The sequence below is a fragment of the Mobula hypostoma genome, chromosome 6 (genome assembly GCF_963921235.1).
Source record: "Mobula hypostoma chromosome 6, sMobHyp1.1, whole genome shotgun sequence".
NCBI classification, from domain to species: Eukaryota; Metazoa; Chordata; class Chondrichthyes; order Myliobatiformes; family Myliobatidae; genus Mobula; species Mobula hypostoma.
The window spans coordinates 169,568,573-169,586,666 of record NC_086102.1 but is presented as its reverse complement, the minus strand read 5'-3'; the positions used below and the strand labels follow the sequence as shown (position 1 = coordinate 169,586,666).

The following is an 18,094-nucleotide window of genomic DNA, read 5'->3' as shown; positions in this document are numbered from 1 at the left end:
TGAATCTCTTGGGATGTTAGCACTTCACAAATTCCTTCCAGTTCTTGTCTTACTATTCTGTAGTGAACATCATCAGTATTGAGGGAATCCATTACTGTTTTGTTTTACTTAGGAAGTAATTTGGTTTATATGATATTATCATCTTAATCTATAAATTTTGCATTGAAAATATGACTATCAGGCATTGAAGATCATTATATGCTTCTGAGACTCATATTATTTGCAACATACATTTCAAGGGAGCAGAAAACCACTGCGAATTGTGTTCTTGCAAAGTCCGCCAAGTGGACTAGAAGGTCAAGCAATCCAACATCAATGACTTCTTCCAGGATAACATTCCGAGTACCTAAGCCGTAGTTATACTACTTCGGACTGGCTACGTCAGTTGCATCCACACCAGATTCCCAAAACAGAAACACTGTTCTAAGCTCTGTCATAATCATCAAATGGCTAGAGAACAAAATTCAAGGACGTTCTCAATGCCTCCTTGAAGAAGTGCAGAATCCCCACTGACCCCTGGTCTACAGTTCACACATTTAGCTATCTCAGAAACCACTCAACTGGAGTGAAAGTTGTTATGATTTGTAACTTCAAAATATTAAATTAATTCAAAGGAAGGTATGGGAGACCAAAAATGCAGGTCTAACTCCAAGTATACTTCAATGTATTTTTACAAATAACCCATAATTAATTATTTAATCTGAATCAGGTTTAATATCCATCACTATATGCATTTCTAAATGACAATAAACGGAAACTGAACTGAACTATATTGTAATCTGGTAAGGATCAATTAGATTCTTCCAGTTATAGCAACATACATCAAAGTTGCTGGTGAACGCAGCAGGCCAAGCAGCATCTATAGGAAGAGGTGCAGTCGACGTTTCAGGCCGAGACCCTTCGTCAGGACTAACTGAAGGAAGAGTGAGTAAGGGATTTGAAAGTTGGAGGGGGAGGGGGAGATGCAAAATGATAGGAGAAGACAGGAGGGGGAGGGATAGAGCCGAGAGCTGGACAGGTGATAGGCAAAAGGGGATACGAGAGGATCATGGGACAGGAGGTCCGGGAAGAAAGACAAGGGGGGGGGGTGACCCAGAGGATGGGCAAGAGGTATATTCAGAGGGACAGAGGGAGAAAAAGGAGAGTGAGAGAAAGAATGTGTGCATAAAAATGAGTAACAGATGGGGTACGAGGGGCATGTGGGGCCTTAGCGGAAGTTAGAGAAGTCGATGTTCATGCCATCAGGTTGGAGGCTACCCAGACTGAATATAAGGTGTTGTTCCTCCAACCTGAGTGTGGCTTCATCTCCACAGTAGAGGAGGCCGTGGACAGACATGTCAGAATGGGAATGGGATGTGGAATTAAAATGTGTGGCCACTGGGAGATCCTGCTTTCTCTGGCGGACAGAGCGTAGATGTTCAGCAAAGCGGTCTCCCAGTCTGCGTCGGGTCTCACCAATATATAAAAGGCCACATCGGGAGCACCGGACGCAGTATATCACCCCAGTCGACTCACAGGTGAAGTGATGCCTCACCTGGAAGGACTGTTTGGGGCCCTGAATGGTGGTAAGGGAGGAAGTGTAAGGGCATGTGTAGCACTTGTTCCGCTTACACGGATAAGTGCCAGGAGGGAGATCAGTGGGGAGGGATGGGGGGGACGAATGGACAAGGGAGTTGTGTAGGGAGCGATCCCTGCGGAATGCAGAGAGAGGGGGGGAGGGAAAGATGTGCTTAGTGGTGGGATCCCGTTGGAGGTGGTGGAAGTTACGGAGAATAATATGTTGGACCCGGAGGCTGGTGGGGTGGTAGGTGAGGACCAGGGGAACCCTATTCCTAGTGGGGTGGTGGGAGGATGGAGTGAGAGCAGATGTACGTGAAATGGGGGAGATGCGTTTAAGAGCAGAGTTGATAGTGGAGGAAGGGAAGCCCCTTTCTTTAAAAAATGAAGACATCTCCCTCGTCCCAGAATGAAAAGCCTCATCCTGAGAGCAGATGCGGCGGAGACAGAGGAATTGCGAGAAGGGGATGGCGTTTTTGCAAGAGACAGGGTGAGAAGAGGAATAGTCCAGATAGCTGTGAGAGTCAGTTGGCTTATAGTAGACATCAGTGGATAAGCTGTCTCCAGAGACAGAGACAGAAAGATCTAGAAAGGGGAGGGAGGTGTCGGAAATGGACCAGGTAAACTTGAGGGCAGGGTGAAAGTTGGAGGCAAAGTTAATAAAGTCAACGAGTTCTGCATGCGTGCAGGAAGCAGCGCCAATGCAGTCGTCGATGTAGCGAAGGAAAAGTGGGGGACAGATACCAGAATAGGCATGGAACATAGATTGTTCCACAAACCCAACAAAAAGGCAGGCATAGCTAGGACCCGTACGGGTGCCCATAGCTACACCTTTAGTTTGGAGGAAATGGGAGGAGCAAAAGGAGAAATTATTAAGAGTAAGGACTAATTCCGCTAGACGGAGCAGAGTGGTGGTAGAGGGGAACTGATTAGGTCTGGAATCCAAAAAGAAGCGTAGAGCTTTGAGACCTTCCTGATGGGGGATGGAAGTATATAAGGACTGGACATCCATGGTGAAAATAAAGCGGTGGGGGCCAGGGAACTTAAAATCATCGAAAAGTTTAAGAGCGTGAGAAGTGTCACGAACATAGGTCGGAAGGGATTGAACAAGGGGTGATAAAACAGTGTCAAGGTATGCAGAAATGAGTTCGGTGGGGCAGGAGCAAGCTGAGACAATAGGTCGGCCAGGACAGGCAGGTTTGTGGATCTTGGGTAGGAGGTAGAAACGGGAAGTGCGGGGTGTGGGAACTATAAGGTTGGTAGCAGTGGATGGGAGATCCCCTGAGCGGATAAAGTCGGTGATAGTGTGGGAGACAATGGCCTGGTGCTCCTTAGTGGGGTCACGATCGAGGGGTAAATAAGAGGAGGTATCCGCGAGTTGTCGCTGCGCCTCGGCAAGGTAGAGGTCAGTAGGCCAGACTACAACAGCACCCCCCTTATCAGCGGGTTTAATAATAAGGTTAGGATTAGTGCGGAGGGAGTGGAGAGCAGAGCGTTCCGAAGGAGTGAGGTTATATTTTTTATAAATATATGGGAATAGGTGGGAGGATGTTCAATTGGATTCAAGATTTTTTATGTGATGGAAAGATACAAGTTAGGGTGGGAACAAGATTCTCTAAGGAATACGGGATGGAGAATGGGTCTCCACAAAGGAGTGTGTGTAGCCCACTCCTATTTAATATTATGATTAATGATATTTTCTTAAATGTTGGCCCAGCCATTTCCAAATCATTTTATGCTAATAATGGTGCAGTGTGGAAGAGCGGCAAGAATATATAAATTATAGAGTTAGGAAAACGCAGCAGAGGAATGGGGACATTGGTGGGGGGCTTAAATTTTATGTTGTAAAGGTTCAAGCTATATGTTTTTTTCTAAAAGGAACATTAACCCTTAATTGATCTCAAGTTATGTGGTAAATCTCTTCAACGAGAGCCAGTGGTAAAATTTCCAGGTATATGGATGGACAAAAGACTAACATGGAAGGTGCATGTGAATAAAATTCTAAAGAAGTGTAAAAAAGCCCTTAATGTGCTGAGGTGCTTAGCTGAGTGTGATTGGGGTGATAGTAGGAGGTCACTTAAATAAATGCTTTAATCAGAGCAACACATACAAATTGCCGAAGGAACTCAGTATGGAAGTGAACAAACGGTCAACATTTCAGGCTGAGACCCTTCATCAGGATTGGAAAGGAAGAGTGAAGATACCAGAATAACAAGGTGGGGGAAGGGGAAGGGGGACTAGCTGGAAGGAGATAGGTGAAGCTACGTGGGTGGAAAGATAAAGGGCTGGAGAAGGAATCTGATCAGAGGAGAGTGGACCATGACAGAAAAGGAAGGAGGAGGAGTACCGGGGGAGGTGATAGGCAGGTGAGGAGAAGGGGTACGAAGCCAGAGTGGAGAATAGAAGAAGAGGGAAGGGGGAGGGGGAAAAATTACCAGGAGAAATTGATGTTCATTCCATCAAGTTGGAGATAGAATGAGGTGTTGCTCCTCCACCTTGAGAGTGTCTTCATTGTGGCAAAAGGAGGGGGCCATGGACCAACATATTGGAATGGAATAGGGATAGGACTAAAATGGTTGACCACCAGAAAATTCCGCTTTTGGCCAATGGAGTGGAGGTGCACGACAAAGTGGACCCAAATTTATGTTGGGTCTCACCAATGTAGAGGAGTCCACATCAGGTACCGGATACAGTAGACAATCCCAACAGATTCGCAGGTGAAGTTGAGGCAATATCTTTACTTTTACATCTACGCGGATTGGTTAGCAATGTTTTATTGGGTTAACGTAGAAGGCCATAAAGTTGGTCATCCAATATTGGCAACATTAGTAGTGAAAAAGGATCTAGTGCTTTCATACAATAGTAGTGTTGGAGGTACTTCATTCATAAGATCTTCAGTTTAGGGTGGATGGGAAAATAAATGGGCACAAATCTTTGGTTATTTAATGTGGAATATGGTCCCAATGTACCCCTTTCTGTTGCTCCACCACAGTTTTTCCCTTTGCCTCGGGTTGATTTGGGCCTTCAGGAAAAGATCAAGATGGGAAGTGATTGTAAATCAGTTCAGCAATAGATGTAGGACAGATACTATGGCTTCTTACATACCTACACATAGTGACAGGTCATTCAGGTGTTTCTGTTTATGTTCCGAAGTTTCAGGCGACTATTAAGAGAAGATTATCAGACAAAGTATCAGTATTCTCATCTGAGATGGTTACGATCATCTTAGCCTTGGAATGCGCTGAAAAAATACATCTTGGTTATGTACTTCCGTGCTCTGATTCGTTCTTGGTTTTGACGTCAATTTCAACAGTTGTTTCCAACTGTAGGCCAGACATTCTTCTTGAGTTTGGACAACATCTATTGAGGCTGCAGGGTTTAGGGTTGTGTGTACATTTCTTATGGGTCTTTGTCTATATTGAGGATGAAGGAAACGAGGTGCCAAACATCCTTGATGAGCAACCACTTAAAATTAAGGATATAAGTGAAGAGTTGTATAAAGGGGAGGTGAAAGCCATAATTAAAAAGTCTATTTGATCACTGTAGCAACAAATTTGGGATAAGGAAAAGACAGGATGTCATTTATATAACGAGGATCAGAGGATGGCAGAAACTCGACTGGGACGCAGGTATAAAAGGAAGGAAGACATTATACTTACAGGTTTACGTATTGGACGTACAAACAGTGGGTAGAATAATTCCCTGTTCAAAATTAATATGCATGATACGAGCATTTGAAGGGTGTGCACTTGTCCAGAAATGGTGCAGCATATATCGTTTGAATGCAGTTCCTATGAGGTACAAAGGAAACGTCTAATTGCTAAATTGAGATCTTTGGGACAAACAGAAGTTTGAAGTTCAAGTACATTTATTATCAAAGTGCATAACTATATGCAACTTTCAGATTCATCTCTTTACAGGCAGCCACAAAACAAAGGAACCCAATAGAACCCATTAAAAAAACTGTCAAACACCCAACCTGCAGGGAAAAAAATAAATCATGCTAACAATAAAAGTAAGCAAATAGCATTCAGAACTGAAGTTTATGAAAGTGAATCCACAGCCATGAAGCCAGTCATCACTGCAGGTGATCCAGGAGCCCGTTATTGGTTTGCTGGCCACAGTCTCAGCTCCGTGCAGAGACGAGTAAACCTCACGCAGCAACGAGCTGAACACCAACACGATCCTGAAGCCCTGAGCTTTTCAATCTGGCCCAGCACTTAAATCTGCCAAAACAGGGGTCATTCCTTGCTGTTGGACCTGGGCTGTTACTTCGATACACATTTGGACCCAGGCCCTGCTGCCTCGATTTGGCCTGTACCGAACCTTTGCAATTCAGCCCAGCATTTAAATTGGTCAAACCTCAGTATACTTCTTGATCTTGGACTCGTGCCCGGACTTGGGGTTCACCACCTCAATTCAGCCTGTACACACCACACCACAACTGTCCTACACCTTCGAGATTTCAGTTCCCACTGCAAAAATTCCAGGCCATACAGGCAGTTCAAAAGCTCTACTCCGAAAGGGAGGTTACAGGCTATTGACCGTAGTGTTCGTTTCTGAGAAAAGTGCGATTCATTCAGTAATTTAGTTTTGTCTGCTACCAGCAAGTCGTCGCTGTGCTTCACCAGCACCATCTTATAAGTTTAACATGAAAAATTTGTTAGGATATCACTGCCATCTTAACAAGTGTGTGTTTGACTTTCTGAAAACTATTAGACTTCTTGATATTATTGAGATATTTTTTAGGGAGGGGAATTCGGTGGACTTATTTCTTGGCTCTTTGCTCCACACTCCCAACTCAGTAGGTGGCGGTAATGCACCCTATATTGGCCTGCCAATCGCCATTAAACTTCACAAGAAGGTGATGTTTTGGCGCTTGTAAAAAGCCGGAGGATTTATAACTCCGAAACATAAAGCAATCTAAAGGAAAACCCAGAGCTGGGAATAACACGTCTACCCTTAGCTTTACTTTTGGTGAGGCACGCACCTATGATGGAGCGGCGTAATGACGTTGTACATATTACCCTAATTAATTAAGTAAACAACAAAGAATGCTTAATCAAACAATATGTTTACAGTATTGCTGAAATATTAAATACACAACAAGCCTGGCCGCAGCGTACTTGTTGGGTGAAGGAAAGCGCCGCCGTCCTGACGACGAGGCTCGGCTTGGCACGGCGCGGCGCGGGGTCAAGGGTCAGGACGTGCGTGTGTGGCCTGCCAACGCCGGCAGCATGGAGTCGCTGGTATCTGAGCTGCATGCGATTCAGGCCGTGAAGTTCGGCAGTTTCGAGCTAAAGAGTGGCATATTGTCGCCTGTTTACTTCGATTTGAGAGTCATTGTGTCCCACCCAGCTCTCATGAACCAGGTACATTTTCCGTGCGCTTGTGGTTGCAGAGGTCCAGACCTCCCCTGCAGAGTTAGGAGGGTGAACATCGGTCGGTGCCCCCGGCAGTTTGGCTCTCAGATAGGATGAGCAATGCCGTGGATTTGGTAGAGGTGGGAGGCAGTATTGTTTCGAAGGAAGCAACTGTATTTCAGTCCAGTTCTCTCCTTTAAATTCCCACAGAGCGCTGTCTAGTGGGTACTTTCTCCTAGTGAATCTGCAAATAGTCGTACAACATGGGCGGAAACAGCGTGTTAGTGCCGGCAGCCGAGTGCCTGTTTATATATTGATCCCCTTTTCCCAACTCGTCTGATTGCCTTCTCTGCCGCGGCGTTCCAAATATTCGCCTAGATGTTAAATGTTATGAGGGTACCGCTGCCTCCCTCCTGAGTGAAGTGCGTTCCAGATTTCAGTCACCTTCCAAATAGGAAAAAGTTTCTCACTCTCTCCCCTACGACACTTAAACTTTGCATCTTAGCCTCTGCGCTCGAAGCAAAACAAACCCAAGTTCTTTATAGTTGAAATACAACGTCCCAGAATCTCCTCTGTTCTCCAGTATAATAACATCCATCCTATCGTAAATGGTGTATCAGAACATCACAAAGTACTTCAGCTGTGGCCTTGTTTATGTTTTGTATAATTGTTCTTAATTTTTTTTACATCTTGGTCGATAAAGGCAAATATCCCACATGCCTTCTTAACCACATTATCTTGCTGTGGTGCTGCTTCATTCTGAAATCATTGGAAATGTGAGAGTATGTGACTGAAATGAGGAGGAAGTTCATTAAGATGTATTTATAATACAGTTCATAGGTCACTGACAAAATGTTCATTTTGCCATCTAAATGTGAAGCTACGATAAAGAATTGTCAGATAAATCAAATAGTCCTGTCCACTTCTCCAAAACTGGCACAGATCTGAGTTATGAAAGTTCTTATTACTCTGATATCTTGTATTTCTTTTGTGTTCTGAATTTGGTATATCTGGCTACTTTAGTTAGTGTTCATTGAGAAATGCATATCTCGGACAATCTCATTGGTCCGGAAACACCACTGGGATTGTGAAACGGGCCCAGCAGAGATTGCACTTACTGAGGAAGCTTAAACAAGTATCACTCCCCACTAACATCTTAACTACATTCTACAGAGGCGTGGTTGAGAGTGTGCTGACCTTTTGCATCACAACCTGGTACTCCAGCTGCAGTGCTGTCAACAAAAAAGCCTTGCAGAGGGTGGTTAGGGGAGCAGAGAAGGTTATTGGGGTCTCCCTGCCTTCTGTCCAGGACCTCTTTCAGAGTCGATGCCTCCAGAAGACACGGTACATCATTAGAGACCCCTCACACCCTCTCCATGAATTGTTTGTTCTTCTGCTGTCAGGCAAACGTTACAGGAGCATCAAAACTAAAACCACAAGGCTACTAAACAGCTTCCTCCCACAGGCAGTCGGACTGCTAGATAGCTGCTCTACCTGACTCTGCTTTGGACACTTTTAACTTGCACTGGTCACTTATAACTTGATTTTAACTGACATGTGGCTGTTGTGTTTTACTATTTATTATTATGTTTATTATTTAGTGTTGCGTTTGTTATGTTATGATTGCACTGCTCCTGGAAAACGCTGTCTCATTCTGCCTTGCAGAGCTGATGTACAGTTAGAATGACAATAAAGTTTTTTTTTAAATCTTTGAATATCTGACCTCTAGTGGTATGGCATTATGTGAGTACATATTGGGTTCCAAGTTCCTGTTTCTTTGGTTCTAAAATAACAAATCAAATGTCTTTCCCTGCAGGTTTCTGATCTCTTGTGGCAAACCGCAAACTGTGCTGGAATCAAATACAGTTCCATTTGTGGTGTTCCGTACACCGCTTTACCTCTTGCGACTATTATCTGTTCTACCAAAGGAATTCCCATGCTTATTCGTCGAAAGGAGGCCAAGGATTATGGTAAAATTCATCGCATAATCATAGAATTAAGTTCTTGCCCATAGGCTATTCCTGTCTGTTTGTACGACCATCCAGTCTTCCCCAGGTGCTTTCCTAAAATAGATTATTTCCCCTCAGACCCATACAGTTCCATCTTTAAATGCCTGACTCACCTGCCAGATCCAAAATACTCTTTTTTTAACAGAGGGATTATCTACATTCCTGTGTTTTTAGCCTTTCTCCTAAAGATTGTGTATAATTTGTTTTTCTTGCGAATGCTGTTTATACAATACTAAGTGTCTGTGATGCCATTGCAAGTAACTTTTTCATATATGTATGTTTGCCTATTTGACTCAAACTCTAATTTGACTTTGTTTACGGAACCAACTGTTAAAGGAAACACCTGCTGTCAGTGTACTCTTGGTAAACTTATGATTTTGCACACACCTGTCAAATTGTTTATTCATTTTCGATGCATCAAGGAAAAAAACAGTTTTTCTAAGTTCAGAATGCAAACACGAGGAAATCTGCAGATGCTGGAAATTCAAGCAACACACACAAAATACTGGTGGAAAGCAGCAGGCCAGGCAGCATCCATAGGAAGAAGCACAGTCGATGTTTCAGGCCGAGACCCTTGGTCAGAGCTAACTGAAACTAACGGTTAGTCCTGACGAAGGTTCTCGGCCTGAAACGTCGACTGTGCTTCTTCCTATGGATGCTGCCTGGCCTGCTGTGTTCCACCAGCGTATTGCGTGTGTTTCTAAGTTCAACTTTGTAGCTATAATCCCTTTTTTTCTGGAGCTATTCTCGTCAGTGCTTTAGCTCATACTCTTGGGTAAGATTAGCTCTATTTACCACGTGTACGTCAAAGCACACAATGAAATGTGTTATTTGTGTCACATCAAGTCAGCACAGATTAAATTAGGTAATCCACAAATGTCGCCACACTTCTGGCACCAACGTAGAATGCCCACAACTCAGTGACCCTAACTATGTGGGAGGCGATGGAACACCGAGAGAAAACACACATGGTCTCAGCAGAACGTACAGACAATGGGGGGAATTGAACCTTGATCTTACAACTAATGATGTAAAGTGTTACACTTATGGTTACACTGTTGCTTGCTCCTATTTGTATGATTTGTGTGTTTTGCTTTCTCTGTACATTGGGTGTTGGTCTTTTTTTTAGTTGGGTTCTTTCGGGTTTCTTGCTTTGTGGCTGCCTGTAAACAGACAAATCTCAAGGTTGCATAATTTATACGTACTTTGATAATAGATGTTCTTTGAATCCTTGAACTACCATGGCACCCTCCCCCTGTGACCTTGGTGTGATCATCAAAATTGAAAACAATTCTCCACTTTTAATCAAAGCTCAAATTATCTTTGTCTTTTTTAATCTTTGCCTCCATTTTGGAAGACCTGGATTCCAGATAAAACCATTTTTAACTTGTCCTGCTAGTTTCCAATATTCTTGCCCAGTGTTTGGCACAGTGTCATTTATGTTTCTTTTCCTTGTTCTACATTTTTATCTAGATCAGTGTTAAGGTTGATGATGATGAAATTGTTTGTGGTCCTTGTGGTAATTGGTTACTTAAAAATTGACACAAGATTACAGATGATATCCTGCGCACAAGTAGGCCATTTAATCTAGCAAGTTAATACCAGCACTCAAACCTGTACTTTTCTCATTAGTATTGATCAGTATAACCATCTATTCCCTCTTTTTTTACACTTATTCCCACCTCCCCTTAAACTTATCTTGACTGTTTGTTTCAACCACTACCTGTAGTAGCAATTTCCATGCACTGATTGCTCTGGACAAAAACATCTTCTGAATTCTCTATTTGATTTCTAGGAAACTATCTTGTATTGATTTGTTTCTAGTTATGTTGTTCTACACAAGTGGAAACATTTTCTTTGCAGCCACTGTACAGTATTATTTGAACTTTATTACAAACGTTTGTAGTTCACCACTCAATCTTTTATTTTCTGGAAAAAAAAGTCTGCTCATCCTTTACTAAAACTTGCATCTACTTATTTCTGTTATAACACTCTCCAGTGTCTTTATAGATTGAGTAACCAGAACATATGGAGTGCTGTATACTTAAGATGTGTAGATTTGGTGCAATTTTCCTTCCCGGACATAAATCCTAGCGTGTGGTTTGCTTCAGCTGACTTGGCTAATTTGTGCATTAACTTACTTCTCTATCCCACCTGGATTTGCATCTTCTAAGTAATAAGTAATCTCTTTATTTCCTACCAAAATGTACTACCTTGCATTTTACAACTTCATTTACCAACTATTTGCCCATTCTGCTAGTTATCCTTCAGTAACTTATTGACATCCTACTCACTTATAAGTATCCCACCATTGTAGCTGCATCTGCAAATTTAGAAATTGTTTTTAATTCCAAAATCTAAATTTTAAACTGTGGTAGTCCTACCATTGAATATTGTAAATCATTAATACCCATTCCGTCATCCATTGGAGGTACTTTGGCAAAGGTCTTTTGAAAATCTACATAATTTGTAATCCCTCCATTATTGTTGTACCAAAAAATCAGTGAGATTGGATATGAAGGAATTTGCCTTTTTGAAATGAATGATGATAATTTCCTCTTGCTTATTCTATCGGGGTGGTCAAATCTCTACAATCAAATTACTTAAAATAGAGAATGAAATTGTAAATCTTTCACTATTTTTTAGTCAAATTTATTTGTTAGAATTTGTTTATTGCTTTAGCTATTGCTTTCCGGGAATCTAATGATATCACTGGTATTTTAAGGAGGGGTATTACTCACAAAGTGTTGCTTTATGCTGATGACCTTTTGCTCTACATTTCTAATGTGGAGTCTTCTTTACCTTCCGTACTTTCTTTACTTTCCTGCTTTAGTCAGTTTTCTGGATATAAACTTAACTTTCATAACAGTGAACTTTTTCCTTTGAATGATTTTGTATTAGTTAACACTAACATTCCTTTTAAAATTGTAAGAAATCAATTTACTTATTTGGGCGTAACAATTACTAGGAGTTATAAATTCCTTTTTAAAGAAAATTGTTTTGCACTTCTGAATTGCGTTAAGGCACTATCAAATTGGTCATCCCTCTCTTTATCATTGATTGGCCAAATTAATTCTATTAAAATGAATATTTTGCCTAAATTTTTATATTTATTTCAGGCCGTACCTGTTTTTATTCGTAATTCCTTTTTTGATTCTCTGGATTCTATTATATCTCCGTATATATGGAAAAATAAAATTTCTCGATTAAGTAAAGTTCATCTTCAGAAAGCTAAAAAGAATGGAGGTTTCACTTTACCCAATTTTAGATTTTATAACTGGGCAGTCAATATACGGAATCTTACGTTTTGGTTATATTGTATTAATTGAGAAGACTATCCGGTCTGGGTTTCTTTAGAAGCTAATTCTGTTAATAAATTTTCTATCATCTCTCTTCTCGGATCCTCAGTTCCTTTATCTGTAAGTAATTTAACTGATAATTTTGTAGTTAAACGCACCTTGAGGATTTGGGTACAATTTAGAAAATATTTTGGTTCATTGAGTTTTTCCACTTTCAAATCCCATTTTTTCTAACTTTTTTTTAAACCTTCTATGACTGATGTACTTTTTAAAGAGTAGAATGAATTGAGTATTAAATGTTTTCAGGATTTGTTTGTTGGAAATAATCTCTCTTCATTTGAACAATTGTCAGCTACCCAAACCACTTCTTTCGATATCTACAAATTAGAGACTTTTTGCGTTCTCAAGTACATATATTTCCTAAAAGTCCAGATAAGAATTTACTTGATACAATTTTTAATTTGAAACCCTTCCATAATGGGTCTATAGCTAATATTTATGGTATGTTGGGAATAAGAAATATTCCTTTAGACAAAATTAAAAATCTTTGGGAACAAGATTTACAGATTCCAATTTCTGAGGATTCTTGGAATGAAATTTTTTAATTGGTTAATACCTCATCGCTGTGTGCCCGTCTTTCCCTTCTACAACTTAAAGTGGTTCATAGGGCCCACGTGACTAAAGATAAGGTCTCTCGTTTTTATTCCGATGTATCTCCCTATTGTGATAGATGTAACAATGGAGAAGCTTTACTAATCCATATGTTTTGGACTTGTCCAAGTCTTGAAAAATATTGGAAGGAAGTATTCCAAAATTTTTCGGTGCTTCTTAAAGTAAATTTTAAACCTAATCCTTTGACTGCCTTATTTGGTATTGTTGGAGGAAATGATATTATTTTGGAGTCACATGATTTGCATATTTTGGCCTTTATATCTCTTACAGCCAGGAGGGCATTGTTGCTTCAGTGGAAGGATGCCACTCCACCTACTCGTACTCATTGGTTAAATGATGTTATGCCATGTTTAAATTTAGAGAAGATTCGCTGTTCAATTTCTGAACCTAGACAAGATTTTTTAACATGTGGGGACCTGTTTTGAATTATTTTCAAAATCTTTGATTTGCTATTTAGCACAGATGTTGGCTAACAATATGTTTTATTGTATGATAAGGATTTTTTCCTTTTCTTTGTTTTTAACCAAACGGCTGTTTTTTTCTGGTAGTGGGTCTAGATTTTTTTTTGGTATAATAATAGAAGTATATCTTTTCAATATTATGTTTAAATTTAATGTATATGGATATGGGGTAATGAAACTATATTTGTGATTCCAATATATTGTAATCGATATATATTATATATCTTACTGTACTCTTTTATGTAAGAAAGCAATAAAAATATGGAAAGAGAAAGAATTTGTGAAATACAGGAACAAAAATGTTTGAGTGTGGGGCCTTTAGCATAGTCAAATCAGTAAAGAAATGAAAGCAAGTAAAGGACTCAAGCAGGGGATTAGGAGTGCTGAAAGGGGCATGAAAAGCACAAAATTCAGCCCATTTTGCGCACCACAGTCGCGAGGAGACTCTGGATTGCTTGGAGGCAGAGAGAATTTAAAATAAGCGAGCGATATAACAGTTTAATCCAGGATATAAATTTCAAGCTAAAATTAAACATTTCAAGCACCTTAAATAAATAAGGCCATTCTACTCTATCAAAAGCTTTCTCGGCATCTAAAGAAATAACACACTCAGGAACATTTTGTGAGGGAGTATAAACGATATTTAACAATGTACGAATATTATAAAAAGAGTAACGACCTTTAATAAAACCCGTTTGGTCTTCCGAAATAATAGAAGGAAGTACTTTTTCTAGTCTATTTGCTAATAACTTAGAAAAAACTTTAGAATCAACATTTAATAAAGATATTGGTCTATAAGATGCACATTGAGCAGGGTCTTTATCCTTCTTTAGTATTAAAGAAATTGATGCTCTATTAAAAGATTCCGGAAGTTTACCAAGTTTCAAAGAAGCCTCAAAAACCTTATAGAGCCAAGGAATCAATAAAGAAGCAAAACATTTATAAAATTCAACGGTAAACCCATCAGGGCCAGGAGCTTTCCCCAGATTCATAGAAAAAATAACATTCTTAATCTCATCCATTGTAATGGAAGTATCTAATAAAGAAGACATATCCTGTGAAATCTGAGGGAAGTCTAACTTATCTAAAAAATCATTCATATATTTAGAATCTCGAGGAGACTCTGATTGATATAAAGAAGAATAAAAATCACAAAAGGTTTGATTAATCCCCACATGATCCAATATCAATCGATCATTTTGGTTATAAATCTGATTGATTTGAGATTTAACATAATTAGATTTCAATTGATTAGCCAGCAGCTTGCCAATTTTATCACTGTGAACATAAAAATCACTTCTTGTTTTCTTTAATTGGTTTACAATCGAGGACGAGAGTAGTAAACTGTGTTCCATTTGAAGTTCAGTTCTTTGTTTGTATAGCTCCTCAGAAGGAGCCATAACATATTTCTTATCAATTTCTTTAATCTTGTCCACAATTGCCATCTCCTCCTGCTTCTGTTTCTTCCTCAAAGCAACGGAATACGAAATAATCTGACCCCGAATATAGGCTTTAAAAGTGTCCCAAAGAGTGTTAACCGAAATATCTTCTGTATGGTTAATTGTAAAAAAAAGCTCAATCTGTTCATTCATAAAATTAACAAAGTCCGAGTCCTGAAGCAACAGCGAATTAAAACGCCATTGTCTATTGTTTGGTATATTGGCCATAATTTTAATAGAAAGCTTAAGTGGAGCATGATCCGAAATGGTTATAGAATCATAATCACATTTAATCACTGAAGGAATGAGACGAGAATCAATGAAAAAATAATCAATTCTTGAATAGGAATGATGAACATGTGAAAAGAAGGAAAAATCTTTTTCCTGAGGATGCAGAAAACGCCAAATGTCCGTCGACCCAGAATCAGAAAGGAGAAAATTAATCAAATTTGCAGATTTATTAGGTAAAGTCCGTAAAGGAGCCGAACGGTCCAAAGCTGGAGATAAACAGGTATTAAGATCTCCGCCCCAAATCAATGAGAACTCGTTCAAATTCGGAAACTGATCAAACAATGATTTATAAAATTCCGGACAATCCATATTAGGAGCATAAACATTAACCAAAACTACTTTTTTATTAAATAGTAAACCACTAACCAATAAAAATCTACCATTCGGATCAGAGATAATATCCTGTTGTATAAAAGTAACTGAGGAATCTATAAAAATAGAGACGCCTCGAATCTTAGCATTGGAGTTCGAATGAAATTGTTGTCCCTTCCCGAATTTGAAAAAACGTAGTCTGTCCCCCCTCCGTACATGGGTCTCTTGTAAAAATAAAATTTGTGCTTTAAGTCTCCGGAACACTTTAAAAACTTTTTTTCTTTTAATAGGATGATTAAGACCATTAGTATTCCAGGAGACAAAATTAATAATAGACTCCATAAATCCTAAAGTCAACCCACAACAAGGAGGATTGACAATAGGCGCGACCCACAAACCCGGAGAGGAAACAGAACATACAAAAGATACCGGGGAAAAGGACGCAACCAGTACTTCAATAATGTATATAGCCCAAAGAGAAACAAACTAAAACGTGAAGCCCCTCCCACCACCCCCCACCCCAAGACCCCAAGGCAAAATCTAAAGCAGACCCGCCAGAAAGAAGCAAGCGCTAAAACTACCCCCATGACTTCCGGTATACGCTCCCTAAAAAAAAAGGTATAAATATGAAAAGGATCAGCTAATTGTAAAACAGTAAAAAAATAAGTAAAAAAAAGTTAGCTCAATTAAAATACACACAGAACAGAACAAAAGCCGGAAAATATATATTAAAAAAAAAACCACAATAAACCTCAAACTCATGAATAGACACAGCAACAAAAAAAATAGGATTATTAACATAAAGTGATTATAAAAAGCAAAACAGAATAAAATTTAAAAAAAACTACAAAATTTAAGGCCGCACAGGAAATACGTAAGATGACAAAAGGGAAGTAACCACCCAGAATCCCCTGGGAAAAGAAAGAAATGACGCAGTTAAAAAGAAAGTTTAGCAGCCATATTAAGAAATCAAAAGTAAACTTTTCTGCCCAAATAGGGCACAGAAAAGTTAAAACCAACCAATTCACAGCCTCCGATCAACGGAGATAATTAAAAAAAAGGCAATTAAGATGTTGAAGATGAAAGTTGATCCAGATAACTCTGGGCATCCGATGGAGAATCAAAAAAACGAAGGGCTCCATCTAACATGCGAATCCTTAGACGTGCAGGGTACAGCAGCGCTGGTCTTAAATCCATCTTATAGAATTCCGACATCACGGATCTGTAACGGACCCGTTGGTCCCAGATTGGTTTACTGAAATCTTCCACGAATCGGAACTTAAGATCCGAAAAATCAATGAAACCTTTAGATCGAGCGAATCGAAACAGTCTCTCCTTGTCTTGAAAGTAATGAAAACGTAAAATAACATGCCTAGGTCTATCTGACCTAGACGAGTATGATGGGATTCTGTGAACACGATCCAGTAGCGGTGGTTGGTCAGGAAATACAGTAGGGAATGCATCTTTTAAAAGTTGAGAGAAATATTTCATGGGGTTGTTAGCTTCAACAGCTTCCTTCACGCCAATCATTCGTAAATTCTGCCGTCGCATTATATCACTCCCCTGTAGCCTCGGTTCGTACTAACTCTTTAAACTCACCTTTTTTTCCTCTCTTTCGTGGTACTCGACAAGGCTGTCCTCTTAGTCCCCTATTATTTGATATTGCATTAGAACCTCTTGCAATTGCTATTCGAGAATCTTCAAATATTACTGGGATAACTCGGGGATTAAAGTCCCATAAATTATCACTCTATGCTGATGATTTACTTTTATATATTTCTAATCCTGAGAGATCCATTCCTGCTGTTTTAGAGTTATTAGTACAATTTGGTCTTTTCTCAGGTTATAAATTAAATCTTAGTAAGAGTGAACTTTTTCCGATTAATAAACATCTTCCCTTATATTATAAATTTCCATTTAAATTGATTAATAATTACTTTTCATATCTTGGGATTAAAATTACTTGTAAACATAAAGATTTATTTAAGACTAACTTTTTACCATTAATAGACCATATTACTCAACTTTCATCTAAATGGTTTCCCTTATATTTAACTTTGATTGGTCGTATTAATGCAGTTAAGATGTTTTTTTTGCCAAAATTTTTATATGTGTTTCAGGCATTACCAATTTTCGTTCCTAAATCTTTTTTTGATAAAGTTGACTCTAAAATTTCTTCATTTATTTGGCAGAATAAGAATCCGAGACTGGGTAAAATACATTTACAGAAAGCTAAGAGAGATGGAGGTTTAGCATTACCTAACTTTAGATTTTATTATTGGGCTATTAATATTCGACATATGAAATTTTGGTTACTTGACCGGGACATACTATCTATTCCTAAATGGGTAGCATTGGAATTACAATCTGTTCAGGGTTATACACTTGGTTCTATTTTAGGTTCCTCTCTTCCTTTTGATTCGAAACGCCTTAAGCAGGTCTCTAACCCGATAGTTAAATATGCTTTGCGTATTTGGTTTCAATTCAGAAAATTTTTTGATCTTAATCAATTCGGGTTAGCGATTCCTATTTTAGGTAACATATTCTTTCCTCCCTCTTTTACGGATCGCGCTTTTCAAACTTGGAAGACTAAGGGTATTTTACGGTTTTTGGATTTATTTTTAGATGGTTCCCTTATGTCTTTTGAACAATTATCTAATAAATATAACTTATCAAGAATACATTTTTTTA

General features: G+C 39.3%; 1 protein-coding gene across 1 annotated transcript in view; it reads left to right on the top strand.

Annotated features, from left to right (window-relative positions):
- The first annotated feature begins 6,778 nt into the window (after window positions 1–6,778).
- umps (uridine monophosphate synthetase) overlaps window positions 6,779–18,094 on the top strand; it is a 42,124-nt gene continuing 30,808 nt past the window's right edge. The window contains exons 1-2 of the mRNA XM_063052240.1: window positions 6,779–6,929; window positions 8,737–8,890. Of these exons, the coding sequence (XP_062908310.1) occupies window positions 6,795–6,929; window positions 8,737–8,890 (289 nt within the window). The 5' untranslated portion in view covers window positions 6,779–6,794. The remainder of the gene's footprint in view (window positions 6,930–8,736; window positions 8,891–18,094) is intronic.